Source organism: Cyprinus carpio, unplaced genomic scaffold, assembly GCF_018340385.1.
Source record: "Cyprinus carpio isolate SPL01 unplaced genomic scaffold, ASM1834038v1 S000006497, whole genome shotgun sequence".
Classification (NCBI taxonomy): domain Eukaryota; kingdom Metazoa; phylum Chordata; class Actinopteri; order Cypriniformes; family Cyprinidae; genus Cyprinus; species Cyprinus carpio.
In genome coordinates, this window is record NW_024879169.1 from 23,850 (window position 1) to 43,024 (window position 19,175).

The 19,175-nt window shown below is 38.8% G+C and overlaps 1 protein-coding gene and 2 long non-coding RNA genes across 3 annotated transcripts; 1 reads left to right on the plus strand and 2 right to left on the minus strand.

Moving 5' to 3' along the window:
- Window positions 1-7,385: 7,385 nt before the first annotated feature.
- Window positions 7,386-12,689, plus strand: LOC109053123. Its single transcript, XM_042754344.1, has 11 exons — window positions 7,386-7,427; window positions 7,881-8,113; window positions 8,734-8,912; window positions 9,012-9,105; window positions 9,208-9,552; window positions 9,650-9,767; window positions 10,230-10,321; window positions 10,667-10,781; window positions 11,103-11,375; window positions 11,499-11,672; window positions 11,757-12,689. The coding sequence occupies exons 1-11, from the start codon at window positions 7,421-7,423 to the stop codon at window positions 11,945-11,947; spliced, it is 1,821 nt and encodes a 606-aa protein (XP_042610278.1). The 5' UTR covers window positions 7,386-7,420; the 3' UTR covers window positions 11,948-12,689.
- A 2,720-nt stretch (window positions 12,690-15,409) lies between these two features.
- On the minus strand, window positions 15,410-18,356 carry LOC122143745. Its single transcript, XR_006159342.1, has 3 exons — window positions 18,292-18,356; window positions 16,348-16,394; window positions 15,410-15,435 (listed from the first exon to the last, which is right to left on the minus strand). It is a non-coding gene; the product is annotated as an uncharacterized LOC122143745 (long non-coding RNA).
- Window positions 18,357-18,622: 266 nt separating this feature from the next.
- LOC122143744 lies at window positions 18,623-19,162 on the minus strand. Its single transcript, XR_006159341.1, has 3 exons — window positions 19,113-19,162; window positions 18,852-18,941; window positions 18,623-18,680 (listed from the first exon to the last, which is right to left on the minus strand). It is a non-coding gene; the product is annotated as an uncharacterized LOC122143744 (long non-coding RNA).
- Between the last annotated feature and the right edge of the window lie 13 nt (window positions 19,163-19,175).

Below are 19,175 nucleotides of genomic sequence, written 5' to 3' on the forward strand. Positions count from 1 at the left end.
ATTGGTTTTCACAGACGTCGCTGTAGCATTGGAAAAGCGTTGTTTTACTCATGTTACCCACATATAAACAGCTTTGGGTGCAATCAACAGATGTAGCAGTCAAATAAAAATGCATGCTATATTATATTTAGACCATGATTATTTGTTCTGGTGCATCTTTGTTCTCTAATTATCTTATTAAATGTTAGAGATGTTCATTTTTTTTTTTTCATGAAAATACATGGTAAATTAACTTACCTTGCAATAAATGCATCCCACGAAAGCGCCAGTAAGTATCTGTCTGAAGTATTCCATCTACACTTTCAAATTTCCTGACTCCGCCTCTGCTTCAATTTCATTGGTTGAATCTGTAAACCAATCATTTTCCTTTCTGCCCTCAGAACATGTTTGAGTAAGTAAAACTCCCATCTGCTCTTCTCATGCTCTTCTATTCTTTGATGAACATGCCATGGAATGCCATATCTGCCATTCCAGATATAAAGGGGCTGGTGTCTGTGGGCTTTGCAAATGCCATACAAATGAAGCAATGTAATGCATGGTTCTCCTCACTGTCACTGTCTTCCTTGTTGGTGCCATCTTTACAGCAGAAAAACCTTTTGAAACCAAAGCTTTTCTTGAATTTTGTTGAGGGTGGAACTTGAAAAATATGTCTAGAGTTTTTCTGATGTTGGTACAGTGAAGAAATCAAAGCTGGGGATGGCTTCCTGACTCTGACTCGGGTCCTATCTTCCTGAATCTGAATAAATGAATGAGGTGAAAATGACAAAATGAATAAAACTAATAATAATAAAAGGTTGTTTAAGTTTATTTAACATATAGGTGCAGTTCCTCACAAAATAGGCTCATCTGTGTGTTGACACACTGTTACCTAGCACTAAAATGCAAAAAGACAAGTAATATTCATACTCATAAAACCTGCCCAGAAAGCAACACGGACAAAAAGGTGCAAACTTCTTGTGTAAGATGTGTTGGTCCTATCTGCAATGATCATAGCTACAAAATCTACAAAGGATAGTAGCAAATTTAAATTTCTGTATAACATTATAACATAAAGATAAAGAGTTAAGAACTGATTTCTCAGCACTCAGCAGTGTTTGGAATTAATATTAATAACTACCATCATTGTTAAAATCAGTAACTAGTTTACTAGTGCGAGCTAAATAACGCTACTGTTTCATTTCAGCTTACCGGTTCAGTTTGATTGCCATCTTCACTACTAGGCTCAGGTACAGGTAGGGAGGGGGGCAGAGTAGTTCTTGATCATCATCAGCAGGTGCTGGTTCATCATCAGTGACCGTGGTGCTGGGTCCAGGCTCGCTATCATTGGCCTTGGCTTTAAAACTTGAGCCGTCAGAGCCTGCTGAACTGCAACTTCCCTTTGCGCCGATTCCCCCAAATGCATAATCAGTTAATTTGAAACATTTCAGAGCATCTACCTCTAATGCTTTTTTTTTTCAGCTCCACCTTTTCTTTTCTTCCCCCTTTCATCCATAGACAATTATTTGTTATTATCTTATCTGCTCAAAGAAATTCGCTGTACCGGATAAGTCTCTCTCTCTCTGTAAAATAGACGCCGTGAAAGGGGGCGTGTTTCAAGATATGCAATGGAAGTAGACCAAACTAAACAGGGAAGGAGGACAAAACACTCACATGCAAACAAAACACACTCCTTGTTGGCCGTGGCTGTGCCCACGCAATCAACTCACTCCATCCATTTGCGTAGAAAAGAGATGTAATATTATGATTTCCGTCATTTGAAAAAAAATATATATATATATTTGTGTATACCGGGTAAAATGTATTAAATTCAACTTAAGAAGTTCTGTATATACCCTGTAAGACTAAAGCTTGCCCACTTCAAAGATGTTTCTAAAACATGAAATTATATGTTATTTGCAATGCAGAAAGACAGATTTTTATGTGTTAGGAGTTTTATGCTCATGAAGTAATGTTAGAGCTTCTAAGCACCGGAGGCTTAGTTTAGTGCTTCTGTGAACAGTTGCAATATGTTAGTGCAACTAAGCAAATGAAGAGAATGCAAGCCCACATATGATTAAAACCTTTTTTCTCTGAAAGAGAAAAATGATTGGTTTAAGCAATGTTAATACTAAAGCTTGCCCACTTCAGAGATGTTTCTAAAACATGAAATGAAGTGTTATTTGCAATGCAGAAAGACAGGTATTAATGTGTTGAGTTTTATGCTCATGAAGTAATGTTAGAGCTTTTAAGCACAGGAGCCTTAGTTTAGTGCTTCTGTGAACAGTGGTACTATGTTAGTGCACCTAAGCAAATGAAGAAAATGCAAGCCCGCATAATCTAAAAAAACCTTCTTCCTCTGTAAGATAAAGTTGGTTTATGCAATGTTAAGACTAAAGCATGCCCACTTCAAAGATGTTTCTAAAACATGACGAAATGTTATATGCAATGCAGAAAGACAGATGTTAATGTGTTAGGAGTTTTATGCTCATGAAGTAATGTTAGAGTTTCTAAGCACAGGAGGCTTAGTTGAGTGCTTCTGTCAACAATAGCACTATGTTAACACGGTTTCACTCCTATTCGTCACATACTGCCGTTTGGTCATTTCCCCCTCACGTCCATAAGTGATTTTTAGGGTACCCCCTATTCGTCGCTTGACAACGTAGAGGGGTCCATATGATTTTTGTTTGGATTTTGATCGTATTTGGGTTTTCCATCCAGCAGTTTGCCTGTGCTGGAAAGTATGGTTTTAGGCGATAATTTTATGCTTCAAATGTGTATTTTTGCAGTTGAGTAGCGGGCAGCGCATATAGCATACTGTTACAATTATTGGTGCGGTGATCCATGCAATTTCGTGGGGTCAGAAACCTTGTCTATACTCGGTATCACAACTTTTTTTTATATAATTTTGGGATACATTAAAAACGACATAAATTGCAGGACTGCATATTTGCTGTAGGGCTTAAAAACATGCCTTTAATTTAGGTGGGATTATTTTCTAATTTCGATGGTATTTCAATTTTTAATGGCTTATTAGAGTGAGCCTACAACTTTGCTTTTTTTGCTAAAAAAAAAAAAAAAAGATTAAGACGACTTTTATACACAACTTTCATCTCAATACTATGATTATGAAGTTGTGATAAATTAAAATACCCTACTGCAGAAATGTTTATTGCTTAATCTGGACATATCCTTTGGCAAAGGGATTGGATGCATTCTAGGAGAAGTGATGTGTTTAAAATGTAATGGCTACATATACCAGTGTTTCCCTTCAGTTAGACATTAATGCTGACCAACTTAAAATTTTGAGCACAAGGATATAAAATATTAAGACTGTACTTTTTCATTATGATTGATATTTTGGCACAATTTTGTGCAACACGTCACTGTGTGTGACCATCACAGAAACCATTGCCCAGCACGATTCCACCACGGTAAGTCGCATACAACAGTCTAATAAGCAAGAGAAATGAATAAGCATTTACACGTCCAATATATTATATATATATATATATATATATATATATATATATAGATAGATATATATATAATATATATATATTATAATATATATATATATTATATATATATATATATAGACTATACATATATACATGCCATGTTTTTTGTGGAAATAAACTACTCAAATGCCTTATTGAGGGATTAATGGGGGAAATGGTTAGTTGGGGTTGGGGATATATATAAAACAGTTTAAGTCTGGCAAAGTCAAAGTTTATACAGAGTACCTGATCATGTTATTCATGTTTGTTTATCCATTAGAATTAAGGCAGAACCAGGATGTGTTCAAAAATATGATAGAGCCCTTGCTCACACAATGTCTTCTTTTTAAAATCATTCATTTTTTTTATGATATTGTGATTGCATGAATAAACAAGAGTAGCATTTACTTAACTTCTTAGCTAGTAGTTATTAATATGTAATATGTGTAGTTTTGGTGATCTATTCTTTTTTGATTTGTTCGCTTTTCTACTGCAGGTCCCTTAATTCCTGTCCTTTCATAAAAAAAAACAGACCTCATTTACATCGAAAAAAAGGCAGTTTAAGAGCCACATTTGTCTTGTATCTTGTTACTCTCTCTACTGTTGTATTGTGGTCATCTCTCTCCCTCTCTTTGCCTGTCTTACTATGGGTGCTGAATTAGAACATATATGAGGTTATTATTACGTACCTGTGGTATAGTATAAGGTAAAGTTTATGTCAATTGAGTGTTAAAAAGCAACAGCTTTTTTGTGATACAGCAGGTCCCAGTCAAGAGCCAGAGTCGAAAGACGGGTGTTTCTCATAATCAGGGCTCCGGGGAAACCAGTGTGGAATATAGGACTGTAGTGACTTTCCTTCCGTTACTTCAGGTGTGTGTTATTTATTTTGACTTTACTGATTCAAAACAGTATGTTCATTTATTATAAAATGGCCATTGTTCAATGCTATTCTCTTTTGTTATAATAAACTACTGTTTTTAAATATTTTGCATTGTTTTAACAGAGTCCTTCCTTCAAGAGCTTAAAAGCTCACTGGGGGGGTTTAAATACCCATACATGAGGATGAAACGGCCACTTTAAGCCTCAACAGACTGGTCGACCCGAAGGGCTTCATATCAGGGGGTGGGGAGAGAAGAAAGAGAGAGACCCCGACTGATCAACACCATGGTGGTATCGACAACATTGTGGAAAATAGTCCAGCCGTTACATCTGTTGTTGTGAATGCCGATCACACCCATTCATACTGTATGTGGCCAGTTGTGTGTCAGGGTCCACCGAGGTCAGTGTTCTACAACAGGGATTCGATGACATAGCATTTTTTCATCCATTGCCCTCCCCACAACTTGTGTTGTGGAGAGGGTTCTACCCAACCCAGTGTGGTAAGTTGTAGTTTTAAAAGTCACATTCTTAGACTTGACTGAAAAACTGATGGAAACATGGCTGGACCCCATCGGTATTCAGAACGAAGCTGTAACACAATCTGATAGGCTTCTCTGTTTATTCGGATGGACAGGGACTGTGGGGCCGGCAAAAACAATGAGGTGGCGGGGTCTGGTTCATGGTCAACAATAAATGGTGTGACACCCAGGAACATCACCATTTTGTCACGTTCCTGTTTCGCCTTCATCTGGAGCATCTGACAATCATGTGCCCGGCGTTCTATTTGCCTTGTGTTTACAGTGGTCATCGCCACGGTGATTGCCATCTCCATGATGTGCTTAGTGTATGCTGCTTAAACAACCACCCGGACGCTGCCATCATTGTGACAGTGGGACTTTAATAAAAGCCAGTCTTAGACATGTGATGCGCAAACTTGTACCAGCACATTTCACTGTCCAACAGAGGGAGGACAATATATTGGGACCAATTGCTATTTCTCAGTTCAGGAATGGCTATAATGGCCGGTGGTGAAACGCTGGTCTCCCCAATCAGAAGCTGCACTACAGGACGCACTCCAATGACGTCAGTGAGTTTGCGTCAGTGGAACTAGACGCTAAACATCTCCTCAAAACCGGGAATACAAAAAAAAAGCTCATGCAGGCAGCTCCAGAGATGGCACCGAGGGTTAAAACGCTGGTTCCGCCCAATCAGAAAGCTGCGCTACAGGACGCGGTCAATGAGAGTGGACTGGACATCATGATTTAGGTTTAGTTCCACTGACATCAAGTGAGTTGCGGGAGGATGTAAGCTATCCAACTTTGTACTGCATTGCTGGTTTGAGGACCCGTTAACACAAACCATAATCAATTAAAAACTTTTTGACCAGAAGAAGAAACAATGGGTCGCATAAACAATCCGGGCAGCAGTGAAATGCACGCGCCACAGCCGCGTATAATGCGGGGGCCTCTTTGGTGTTGGGAGACATGAGCGGTCACAAAAACTGCCTGTTACGCTCTCCGACGCGGCGTGTGAGAACCGCTTTAAACCAAAGTACAGAGATACGAGTGGAGTTCTCATTTCCAACTGAAATGACTCCAGGACGCATGTGGCAGGGACTGAGAACTATCACGTATCTTTTAAACAGTAAAACCCTCCGTTCGACAATCGTGGGTGCTGGACTCTTCACTAGCCAACGAGCTGAAACCCCTTTTATGCACCAACTTTTGAAGCCAACCTGCTTCTGGCGATACTGACGTGCACAGAGGAAAATAACACGCTTACGTCATTACGCGATGCGCAATCACTGTATCGGAGAGACGAGGTTCGTCGAGCTTCCTGAAGCATGGTGAACATCAGGAAAAGCGTCATGGGCACAGACGGAATTTCCGTTGTGTATTGAAGATCATGCAGCTGATCACAGCTGACTGATTGTTTAGTCCTCCATCTTTAATGATTCCCTTGCTCAGTCAGGTCGTCCTACATGCTTTAAAAAAAAAATCTATCATTGTTCCTGTATCAAAAAGAGCCACAATCCATCTTGCCTAAATGATTATCGACCAGTAGGCACTCACATCAATAATTATGAAGGTTTTTTGAGAAGGCCTTATGACGAACACCATCTGCTCCTCTATCCCGGAAACACGCACATTGGACCCACTCCAGTTCGCCTATAGACCTATATAGGTCGTACTGAGGATGCTGTGTCCCATCCTCCTGCACGCCACACTCTCACCCACCACTGACAGCAATAAAGGGAAACTATGTGAAGGCTTTTGCTGTTTATAGATTATAGCTCAGCCTTCAACACTATAGTCCACCACCAATCTGAAGTCTCCAAGCTTAGAAACCTCGGACTCTGAATGCCCCCTCACTCTGGGTTCTTGATTTTGCTAATCAGTGCAGACCTCTAGGTAGTGGAGGGTGGGTCAGACCACTCCAACATCATCACCCTGAGTACCCCCATGTAAAAGTAAATGTTCTGACATCATGCTGCCAACCATATACGGTCTCTTTCTGAATATGTCAGCAAAACCAAGGAGCGGTGTGGGACTTAGGAGTGCCGCTTCCTCACTTGGCAGCAAGCAGATCTAACACCCCACTCCATCATTAACAGGGACCCAGTGGATGAGAGAGGTGGCAGCTTCAAATACCTTGGCGTACCACATTCCGAGGACATGGATTTGGACTAAGCACAATTCAAGCTCAAGTTAAACAAAGCCAGACACATGACTAGGACCATCTGAGACTCCTGAGAAAAATTCAAAGGTTTCCCCTAGAATCCCTGAAAACGTTTCTGATATTCGGGGGCTATAGAAAGTATATTGACTCAGTGGCATCTCATCATGGTATGGGAAAACAGCTCAGCCCAGGATCGTAAAGCCCTGCAAAGTGTAGTGTGCTCCGCTGAGGAGCATATCCAGAAATCTATCACATTATGCAAGGCCATCCACACAGGAGAGGTACATCTAGGGTATAAAGATCCTTAAAGGGCCCCACCCACCTGTAAATCCACTGTTTCATCTGCGTCCAGTGTCATCGCAGGACAGTCCATAGTTGTGGTTACAATGAATGGTAAGAAGAACTTTATGGGTTTGGGTGGGGGTCACTTCTGTAGAAGTGTCTGCTGAATCTCACCCACAGCTATTTGCTGATCACACCTCGTATATACTCCCTCTCACTTTTTGTCACAATTATGCACATATACGTATCATGTTAAATTCATACATGTTACATTGTGCAAGAAATATTCTTTATCATGGCTGGAAATCCAGAGGTGTCAATAGGTTGTGTGTTGATTAGATTGGCTGGGCCCAACTATGTGATGGAAAACAATTAACCTTTGTTTGAAAGGGGATAGTTAATTTGCCTGACAAATGTGTGACTTCCAATAGAGTGCCTTACAAAATGTTTGTAGAAGTATCCTCCTGATCCATCCTTAGTCAAAGGTTCCCATATCAGTTGTCAGAATGACACAGTTTAGTCTGTCAGAATTAACTTTGTGTATATATTTCCTTCTTTTTCCAGGGCGATATGATCTCAGATTGCCTCAGATTAGATGCAAAGCATGTGAAGCCACTTGGAGTCCTGGAGTGGATGACCTGATCCGTAATGACTACTGGCCTGCCACTTCTCACTATTCAACTGTGTATGCAACAGATGTCCTTTTTTCTTTTGAAGAGCTGAAGATGGCAGCACCAGGGATGTCTAGCCAAGCATTTCTTAGAATGCTGGATCAACGCACTGTTCGATTTGGCCGTGTAAGTATTTGTGGTAATAATTGCGTAACTCCATAAATAATACTATGAGGGCATGATGATGATGATAGTACACATGAACATTTGCACTGTTTAGGAAAAAAGTTGTGTTCAATTTAGACCCTTTATAAACAACCATAAACTCATGTTCTCTCATCAGCAGTTTGCACTGAGACATTTCCAAAAAAAAAAAAAACAGGTAATTCTGAAGATCTCAACTTCTACTCCATTGGCTACAGACTTTGACATCTTCTCCCCAATATCATTTCCTGATCCCAGAAGTGTTCCCTTGGATTAATGGCCCAAACACTGCACAGGCTTACTTCTAAACAATATTGTAGCTGTTGTAGCCCTCTTTGTGTATAGATTTAAACTTAATGTCAAACAATATCCTGTATTTTTAATGGCCAGGTCCCCCAAATACACCAGTGTATAGTGTATGAGTGAAGTCTACACATTGTTTATTTCCTTTGATATGTATTCTAAGGAGTGGTTACGAAGTTAGTACAAACATCCCATATGTATCCATTTAGAACATTTTACTTCAGTGTAGTATATTGTTTAATTTGATCCGTTTTACTGTTCTCTTTTGTTCTCTTTTACTGAACTCTTCTTTGAAACAGAGCGGAAACATCACAGCAGACAGCTTCCGGAAAAGCTTTTTGGAGTGGGAAGCTGTCCGATTCGAAGTGGACAAATTATGCCAGGAGGACCACTTTGACTGCCCAGCGTGCAGCCCAGACATGCTTGCAGTATCCGTTGATGGAAACCGTAAGTACTACAGATTCAAGAGTGCAGCAAGGTACTGTGTGTGCATTGACGGTCCATTACTTTGAAAGTAACTGCTGTGAATTGAAAATCATATGAATATTTAAAGTTAATATGTATCTCTTTTATTTAGATCGGAGGAAAAAGCCATCTTTGATGGCGTGTTCATCGCAAATGATGATGATGTCGCAAGATTCGTGGACTATGTCCATACCTCAACCAGTCATGTAAACTTGCACAACTTCTCTATATTTACCTATAAAACACCACGTCCTACAGAGGACTTAGTTTGAACAAGTTTGGAATGTTAAACATCTTCCATGTTTTAGGTCTCTGGAAGAGGTGTCTGTGGAGGGCAATGGTCAGCGGCGCGTGAAACTTCTCAGAAGTCCTCAGGAAAAACAGACGAGGAGGGCCTGGAGCTCGCTGTATGTCGTCATGGGGTTCTCCTTCGTGCCCTCAATATGTTCAGGGGGGAGATTTTTGCCTACCCCCTGTACCTCCAAAAGCAAATGGCCTGTAAGCCAGTTAAATTTTTTGCAATGGATGTGGCATGCAAGTACTGGCCTTACCTCCAGAGAGTGACAGAGAAATGCCCTGAGCTTGAGGATCTCCTCACCATGAGGCCATTTCTTTCTGTTTTTCATGCCAAAGCTCATGATTTCAAATGTGAGGTAAGAAAAAATGATTGTCCATGATATTTTCTTTCCCTAAAATCCTGCATAAGATTGTTGCCACTTAGGTTTTGTTTTTTTGTTTTCTTTTTTAAAGGTAAAATGGAGTGGAGCATATCAGGAGGGGGCTGGTTCGACTCTTGGGGAAGAGGTGGAGCAGTGCAACGCCTTCCTCTTGAGGATTGCTGTTACGACAAAGCACATGTCAAAAGCAGGTAAGGTAACCAGTAAATTTTGATCCTGATGACATGGGTGAGCCAGTGATGTTTTAATGCTGACTCTGAAAATATAAAGATCAGAATATATTAAACACAAATGGATGGATCGATTACAATAACATCATCCTATTTTATTTGACGTGAGGATAATAAGGAAGGGCAGTGCGATATAAAAAAAAACACATCCAAGTACCATTCACCTACTGTCCTGCCATAGTGCTCCATACCATTTAAATACTGTCCTGCGCCACTGTGTCATGCTATTTCTTCACTATCCTGTGCGATTTACCTAACCCTTTCATGGGACAGTAATCAAATGGCACAAGACAGCATATTAGTACCATAGTACTGTACTGTATGTTATTATCTCTGAAAAGTTTGTGATTCAAGTCTGCACACTTTCTTCTCCTACTGCTACTGGAAAGAAGGGTGATAATCTCATATTTTTTATTTTTGCAGGACGCATAGACATGCTGACGATCATGGCCATGCGCTGGAACCAACAAAAGTTTGACAAGTTGGCTTCTACCCTTGCCCGCCGATATCGGAAGGTAAAGACACCAGTTTTCCCTTATGCAAAATGCATAGCTATATTGTAAAATAAAGCAAATAAATGGCATATATCACAAAAATATAGAGAACACTTGCCCAGATATTCTTTAATATATATTAAATATACGGATGGTTGCATGTGTAGTGTCAATTGTATTTTTTAGTGTCTTGATATAAAATATTACATGTTCATACCACATATATTGATAGTCCACGTATATACGAATATACTGTATATTTAATTAGTGTTGTATGTGGTTTTCTAATAGTGAAGGTACTTCACAATCCTTATCAACAATAGTCAAAGTGGTAGGCGTTTTCCTCATTGTCATTTATGTTTGAAGGCCACAATAGCCCTGCAATGCCAGTTGCATAACCTGGAGGCCATGAAAACGGAAATGGACGTCTCAGACAATCAACTGGAGAGGTGGATCATTGATATCAATGAGTGGGCAGAAGGTAGGATATACTGTTTTATACTGTTTGATATGGTGCTTGATGTATCACTTCTGACTTATTTTGGCTGCAATTCCAAAGAGGCTCATTGTAGTCGTAGTCAAAGAGCACATACTCTGATTGCTGATGACGTGTGGACAAGATTATCCCTATGGGGACAATAAAGAACCTAACTATACTCAACCTTAGCTACAAGTGTAGCCTCTCAGTTACAGATAAATATGAAAAGATTGTTGAGGCTTTATTTTGCTCATACACCAGAAATAATATTTTTTCATGGAATCAAGAAGCAATATTTCTTATCTCTTAATTTCTTCCTCTCAGCAACAACATCCCCAAATGATGCTGATGTTGCCGCTGTTGCCAGCCGAATTGAGGAGCTGGTGGCAAGTGTTAAGAGGAGGTCCCAGCGTCTTTACAAGGATAGTGACGGATGCAAAGGACGTGCCCGAATCCGCCGAAAGATCAGGGAGGAAAAAAAAATCTTAAATTCTGTAGTGGAAAAGTACAACACCTTGGTTCCTAATGCAGAAAAACTGTCATTGGACACCATTCTATCTGACGAGATTGTTTGGCCATGGCAGCTTACACACGGTGGTATGTACACAATTCCATTGTCACATAGTGGGACAAAATCTGTCATGCCTCGATTTTACACCTGAAAATCTCTAAATACTAATCTCAAATACAACCGACTTATGTTTCATCTATGTATTCCAGACTCTGTTGATCTAAGGACAAAGAGGAAGGCATTCGACATTGTGATGGCAGTAAGGAGACTTGAGGAGGAGAAGAGGATTCTTATTGCAGAGATGAACAAGCATTGGAAGTCTCTTTGCTCCCGTGCAGACACCCTGAAGCAGATGTCATCCAAGCTTTCTAATGTGACATCAGGTATGTATTTGTTATACTTGGCATACATTACAATATTTCTGAATGTTTTTAATTAATAAAGGCTCAATATGTTTTAACATGTAGGTGAGACTTGGGGCCTGCTTCAAGATGGTATCCGAGGTCTACAGAGCTTGACGATGAAGAACAAGCGAGCAAGCAACAGCCTGGCAAAGCATGCAAAGAAATATTATGTTCAAGTTCTGACTGAAACAGAAATTAACTTTGATAGTGATTCTGAGGAATACCATACCAGTAGTGACTCTGAGCAAGATTAAACATGGCCAGAGTCCTTTTTATGCTGTTGTGTGCTGGGGAGGCAGCATTAAAGAAGAGGGCCGCTGGGACAGGTTGTTAAGGAAAGCTGGCTCTGTGTTTGGCATGGAGCTGGAGTTAATTATTTAACAAACTGAGGATAATTTGCAGTAGCAGTCTTCTGTCATGCTCAACATTGAGGAGGTCCTTTGTCCCCAGGGCATACCAGCAACTCAATGTCACAGAAAAGGTTAGGGGAGAAATGGACTTTTCAGCATGAGTCTCACCCTGCGCCAACCATTACATCGCTTTGTCTATTGTCTAGTATCCACTATCCATTTGACTGTCTTACAGGCTACATTAGCCCCTCTACACATTCTGAACTGTGGTTTCAACATTTACCCCTGTTGGCTTGTATAATCTTTTTTTTTTTTATATATATATTTAAGTTTCTGTTTTTCTATCTATTTTAACTTCTTTGTATTGTTTTTGTTAAGCAATACTATTATGCTCAGACTCTTTTTTCCATAGTCATATTAAACATGCACAGCTTTGCACTGATTAAATCCCTGCACTGTTTACTTTTGCACTACCACCACTGCAAATCACTCTATAGTTGCCCATCATGTATCACAGGGTCAGTCCCTACCAGGCCTTTGTAATCACTTGACATGCTCTTCACTTTTTACATTTGTGATTTTTGTTATGTGTCTGAGTTGTGTGTTGTTTTTGTGGTTGTATAAGCTAATAAATGCCTAAAATGTGGTGTGTCGTCTTAAGTAGCCTACTGTGTCTGTACTAGGGGGAAGAAGACATTTCATCATGACAGTTTCCTCCATCTCCTAGAGACATCTTACATGGATACACAGATAACATTTATTCACGAGATCATATATTTTGTATGTATTTGTTTTAATGTTATTATTTCTGTCTTATTGCCAGGGAAGCTGGATTGCTTTGTTTATTGATATTTTTAAAACTACAATGCTACATCTATCAACATTTATTTAGATGTTATCATGGTATTCATTACATTATTTTAATAATATAATTTCAGTCTTATTATTGGTGAAACATTACAGTATGCTGTAAGACAGAACACTACAATGTGGGCCGAGTGGGTCACATGCGAATCCCCTATCCCACAATGCAGGTCAGGGGGTCTTTAACGCCAGTATAGCTTCAATGTACATATTTAATCAGTGGTTTTGTCACCAGCAACAACACTTTGCTCAGTTTTGAACTTTTTGAGTGTAGTTGAAGCCCATTCACAGCAGACAGCAGTCCACCCACCCAGCCCGGAAGAACTACAAGTAACACTAGCTTTGTAACTGTTCTGTGGTGTGTCTCTAGTGGAAGTTGTAGTTTTAAAATGTAGTGGTATATTTCTCATAAGTAGAAGTTGGCAGTGTAGAATTTTGGATATACCCTGTTTTTGGGATGGGGAACACACTGATGTCAACAGATTTTAAAAATTGAATAGTTAAATATGTATAGTTAGATTGTTAAAATTTTTGTATTTGTTTATTTTGGTTTGGTTTTGGATTGGATATCTGATTGACAGCTAAGGTCCAGAGCTTTCTATAACAGCAGGTCCTTTGTGTGTGGCACCTTCTGTTGCTAAATGGCAAGCCTTCAAACATGTACTGGGTTCAAGGTTCAGAGCAGAGGTCAATAATTCAAATCAGGGTAATGTATCCTCTTCAGACTGACATATGTTACTGTCGAGGTTGAGACCTTTCCAATGATGTGCTTGCTATAGTCCTACGACAACGTTTTAATTTTTACATATCATGAAGACCACTTTGCAGGTGATAGCCTCCTTTATTGGCCCCAGAGGGGATATTTGCCTTGAGTTCAAATGCGTCGCACATAAGACTTAACATATTATTTTATCATACATCCGACATATACTTACAATAAAAAATAACATAAACAAAGTGATATGTAGCCAGAGTGAAGCGCATCAAAGCCACAGTCTATTGCTCATCTTTCAACCTACACACAACCCTATATGCATTATATCATTAAGCAATTGCACAACCGCTGCAGCCTCAAGCAACATTATTTAAAATTTTAATTGAGGTAGGTTTAAATTAGGCCTATAGTTTAGACATATTTAGTTTACATTTGGGTCCCCTATATCTTATGCCTGAGGATAAGAGCTCATACTTGGCATGGAGAATAAAGATAGAGTTAGGGTTAGGGTTAGAATAAGTGGGGACTGAGTGTATTTCATGAATAATGCAACATTTTCCTTGAAAAATTAAGACCAGAGGCCTTTGATCATGAAGACATTGGCCAGATTAAACAGCACATCAGGCCACATGTGGCCCACATTGCACAACCAGGCCTTAGATTTCCTACCACTGTCATAGGCCTTAGTAAACCGCCCACAGTCAAGTCATTCCAGGGTGACCAGATTGATGTCCTCAGTGTCCTGGCACGTTCCCTATTGTCAGGGAAACATAGGAAACCTACCTCTCCCTGGTTTTATGACAAGAAAACATTAGACTTTTAAATTATATTGATGGCCAAGCTGGAATTGTTCCTGGCTTTAACGATTTCTCAGGCTCATGTCTCCGGTCTTTCTGATCTCTGAAGTCTGATCACCTTATGTCATGCACATACTGTATGTTGATTGTTGACACAGAGGATGAGGAAATTATTTGTGAAATTTGACACCAATCTGTCTTTGTATGAGGCAAAGGATATGAAAAAATGGCCTGAGTGGCGCTTCAGACGCTGTTTGATTTCAATTCACTTTCATATTTTTTGTCATAGTTCTTTCCTGACCTGAAAAATCATTGCTGACCCATGTACCATTGATGAAAATTGATAAATGTGCCTCTTCTCTTCATTGGGAATGTTTGAAATGTCTTAAGAACTCTCATAATTGTTCTGAACAGACAACCATGATAACAAAAACAAAGTGTTGTGTGTTAGCGATCAGAGGTAAAAAAGGATTCAGTAATACATCCTGATGCGGGAGGCATCTGTCACCATGGATAGGAGCCCATTTACTTTGCTCCAAAATTACCATCAATACTAACTAAAATTTTCATGATCAGTTAGTATAATGCCAATTTGGTACTTGTTCTGGTTGCCTTGGCTTTTGGCTTGCTTAGTTGCTTAGTTTGGCTTGCTAATCTGCCTTAAGGTGGACGAGGATGTAATTTTCTTCTAGAAAGAAACTTTGTTGTATTATTTTCATGTTATCACTGTGAAGCTGCTTTGAAACAATCTGTATTATAAAAAGTGTGCTATATAAATAAAGGTGACTTGACTTGACTGTCACTACATGCAACTTTCAGCTATTTAACTTTTCCAAATACAGCACAAAGTCATGACACATTAATTATTCAGTGCAGTCATTGATTGACAGACAAATCATAAAATGTAACAATAGTGAATTTAATTATTGACAAATATATACAAAACAAATAGTACAACAGTATTGGTCATCAGGCGAATTTGCTGGCCGGCTCAGGTGTCCTCCCAGACTCTGCCACTGTAAATAGTCCAAAAGTCAATCTTACACACAGCATATACAGTACAGCCTACAGCTCACAACTAGTCTTCTGGCTCAAGTTTGAAGATATGTCATCTGAAGCTGAAAAATAAAGGTTTACCCTTTTTCTGTTGGATAATTTCTTTTGGTTTATTTTATATGGCGTTTGTCAAGCAGCAGTCATTTTGTTGCAGACACAGTCATCCCTACAGTCAACACTTTGAAGTTCTGCATCGGGTTAACCATGTCGCTATGCAAATACTCACCACAACGGGATGGGCACAGAACTGATGTGGTTAAAGGCCTCTATATGTCGGCCGCAGAGGGGGTCAGCAAAGATGCAATGGCACAACAAAGGCATCTGCGTCGCATCTACATGTAACTATGAATTGGGCTTAAGACCCCATCAGAGCTGAAGTGGACTAGAAAGTGATCTGCATCATCTTTAAGTGAACTCATAATGTGAACACAAAGAGACAAGAGTTGTTTTTGGTTCAGTCCACCTCACAGGCCATTTAAATTGGTCTACATTTGGTTCATAATGGGAGGTTTCACTTTGTAAAAATAACTGCTGTTTGGCAAACACTGTATAAAATAACACAAATAAACAAAATAGAATTAGCAAATGTATAGGGCAAACAGGTTAGAATGTATTTGCTTCAGATGTCATATGATCAAACTTGAGCCAGATGACTACTTGAAGGCTGGTGTGCACATGTTCTCATGCGGTCTCAGTTCAGTTCACTTTAAAAGGGATCCGAGAATGCTTAGATAGTTCCTTGTGCCCAAAACAATTATCAGTCCCACTTTCACTTTCACTTCAAAGTTCACTTTGAAGGCTGAAAGGGACCAGGTTTTAAAACACTAAGACTGTGTGGAGCTATGGATTAAATTACATCAGCCATCACTTACCAGGAAGAGCAAGGTAGCCAGTGCACTTTGACCTCTGCTGCCTTCCCCTGCAGAAACATGCACACACACACACACACACACACACACACACACACACACACACACACACACACACACACACACACACACACACACACACACACACACACACACACACACACACACACACACACACACACACACACAGAGACAGAGACACACAGACACACACACTTAATCAGGTTAGTGAACTGTAATGATTTTACCATTCAAATAATGTTTTTACTTAGCTCTCTATACTGGCGTTCTTACTTGGAACATCATTTAGTTGACAAGAGTACTTATGTATTTTTTGTAAGCTCAATAAAAAATAAGAATATGTTGCATTCCATTTGCACTGTTGTTTTTGTTTAGGATTTACAGTATGTCCCTTACGAAAAAGAAGTTAATTCAAGTTTTCTATTAGTATACTTTTTTTAAACAAACAATAAGAAAGTATACTTTAAGTCTAAATTTTATCATTCTCAAAAACATACTTTATGTACTTCGTAGAAATACAATTAATTACACTTAAGTGTACTTGACTTATACTGAGAGAAAAGTCCAATTATATTTGGCCTTTACTTGTACTCTATCTTTTGATCGAGATATACTTAAAAGTATAATTAAGTATTCAAAGTATTCAAATGGTTTTGATCGAGTAGCCTATTAAATAAACTTTTTTTACATAGTTTCATATACAGTCTTATGAAACTTGTGAAAATATTGTTTAGAATATTGATATAAAACAGATATGTTTCTAATTCTGCATATCTGAAATTTGTCTAGGCTAGTCCACTGGCATCGGTACATCGGAATTTACTTTAATTCTACTTTACTCTTTCCCCACCATTGACTGAATTTTCCAGCTATCCATGTTTTCACTGTTATACGGTAGGATGCGCTGTGACACATCTTCTAGTACAGAAACTCCGGATCAAAACACAGGAGAAGAAGCTGAACCAAGTGATAGTAGATTACTTACGCAAATGTAAAATAATGTGATCATCAAATATTAAACAGCTTGTAAATCAAAACTGCTTAATATTACCAAATGAAATGAAGCGTAACACATGAAGAGAAAACGACTGTGAAGCTTTGGGGTTGTTGGACTTGATCTACTCCATCTGTGTTTTGATCACCGTTCTGAATCTGATCAAGGCGCAGTCTTTGACAAAAATGTGATTTTCTCAGCTTCTTTGTTTAAAATGTTGCCTTTATGAAAATAACCGACAAGTGTTGATAAAAAAGAAAGCATGAAGCTAATAAAATGTTATTAAAATTAAAGTACAGTTAAATGTATTTTTCAAGTATAAAAAATAATATCTACATTTGAACATAGTAGTATACAGCAAGTGCAAAATAATATATAAATAGTATAATGTTATGTTCACTTAAAGAAAACTTACAAGTATACTTGCAGTATAAACTTCTAAACTAGCAGTTTACTGAGAGTACACTTCAGTGTGTACTTTCCTAACTAAAAAATGTACTACTTGTATTAAAATAGTAAACTACTAGTATACTTATAAGTTCACTTGTAGTAAAGATGCATTAAAAATGAGAAACCTAGTTGTGTACTTAAAGTTTACACTTTTAGTACACTTAAACATATACTTTTATACTAAAAGTGGGCCAATTTAGCCCCAAGCAGTATTGAAATAGTACACATTGATACTAGTATACTTACTCCATAAAGTATACTTAAAAATATACTTGAACATTACTTAAGTATACTTCATAAAATAACTTGAAGTATACTTTTTTTTCCTAAGGGGTAGCACTTGTGAGAGGGTTGATAGTTGAAAAAGTTTGATACCTACTGCTCAGTGTTACTGTTTTGTCACATGTGGATTGAAAGATGAGACAGACATGAGTCAAGAGATAATCAGACAGCCTAATGAAAAATATGGTTCTACATCTTACCCCATTCATCCGTCTTTCCAATATTTTATCGTATGGATAAATTGTCTGTCGACTGCATTTGCAACCTAAATGACAAAGGCAAAAAAACGTTTGGTTCATTTCAAATGGGTCTGAGTTTGCTTGAGGTGTTCATATATGAGTCACTGTTCTTAGTTCACTTTGAGGGCTGAAAAAGACCAAGTGTGAATACACCCTGAGTTTGGTCCAATTAAAGGGGGCTACATGCAAAAACACATTTACACCCAACACATGGCTGCTGATATACACATGGGGTGCAAAGAATAGAAACAAATATACACATGGGGTGCAAAGAATGTCTACCTTGCTTTTTGTTTTCTTCTTTTTGGCCAGGGTAGAGGGTGGGGCTTGTGTGGCTCCTTTACCTGTGGCTTAGGGTGCAAGGGGAAAAGATTAAGAATTATATATTCAGTATCTTGGGGAAGTGGCTTAATTAATAGAAGGGGGTGAAATTCACATTGGTTAACTTATTTTATATTAATACAATGATTACAAAACCATGGGACCAATTTACAGATGGGGTGCAAGGCAAGATTACTTACTTTGTCTTTTCTTTAGTTGAGGTTGGATGGATGGTGGGGCTCGTTTGCCTTGGCCTGGGGTGGATGGTAGGCCCGGGGTGGATAGTGGGGCTTAAGATGCAAGGGAAAAAGGTTGAGAATTGTATATTCAGTATCTTGGAGGAGTGGCTTAATTAATTAAAAGAGGTGAAATTCACCATGTGTAACTTTTTTATATTGTGCACTGATTGCAAAAAAACATAGGACAAATTTACAGATGTGGTGCAATGCAAGATTACTTACTTTGTCTTTTCCTGGGTGGTAGAGGCTCCACATGCTGCTGAGCCTGTGAGTCGATCGTAAATA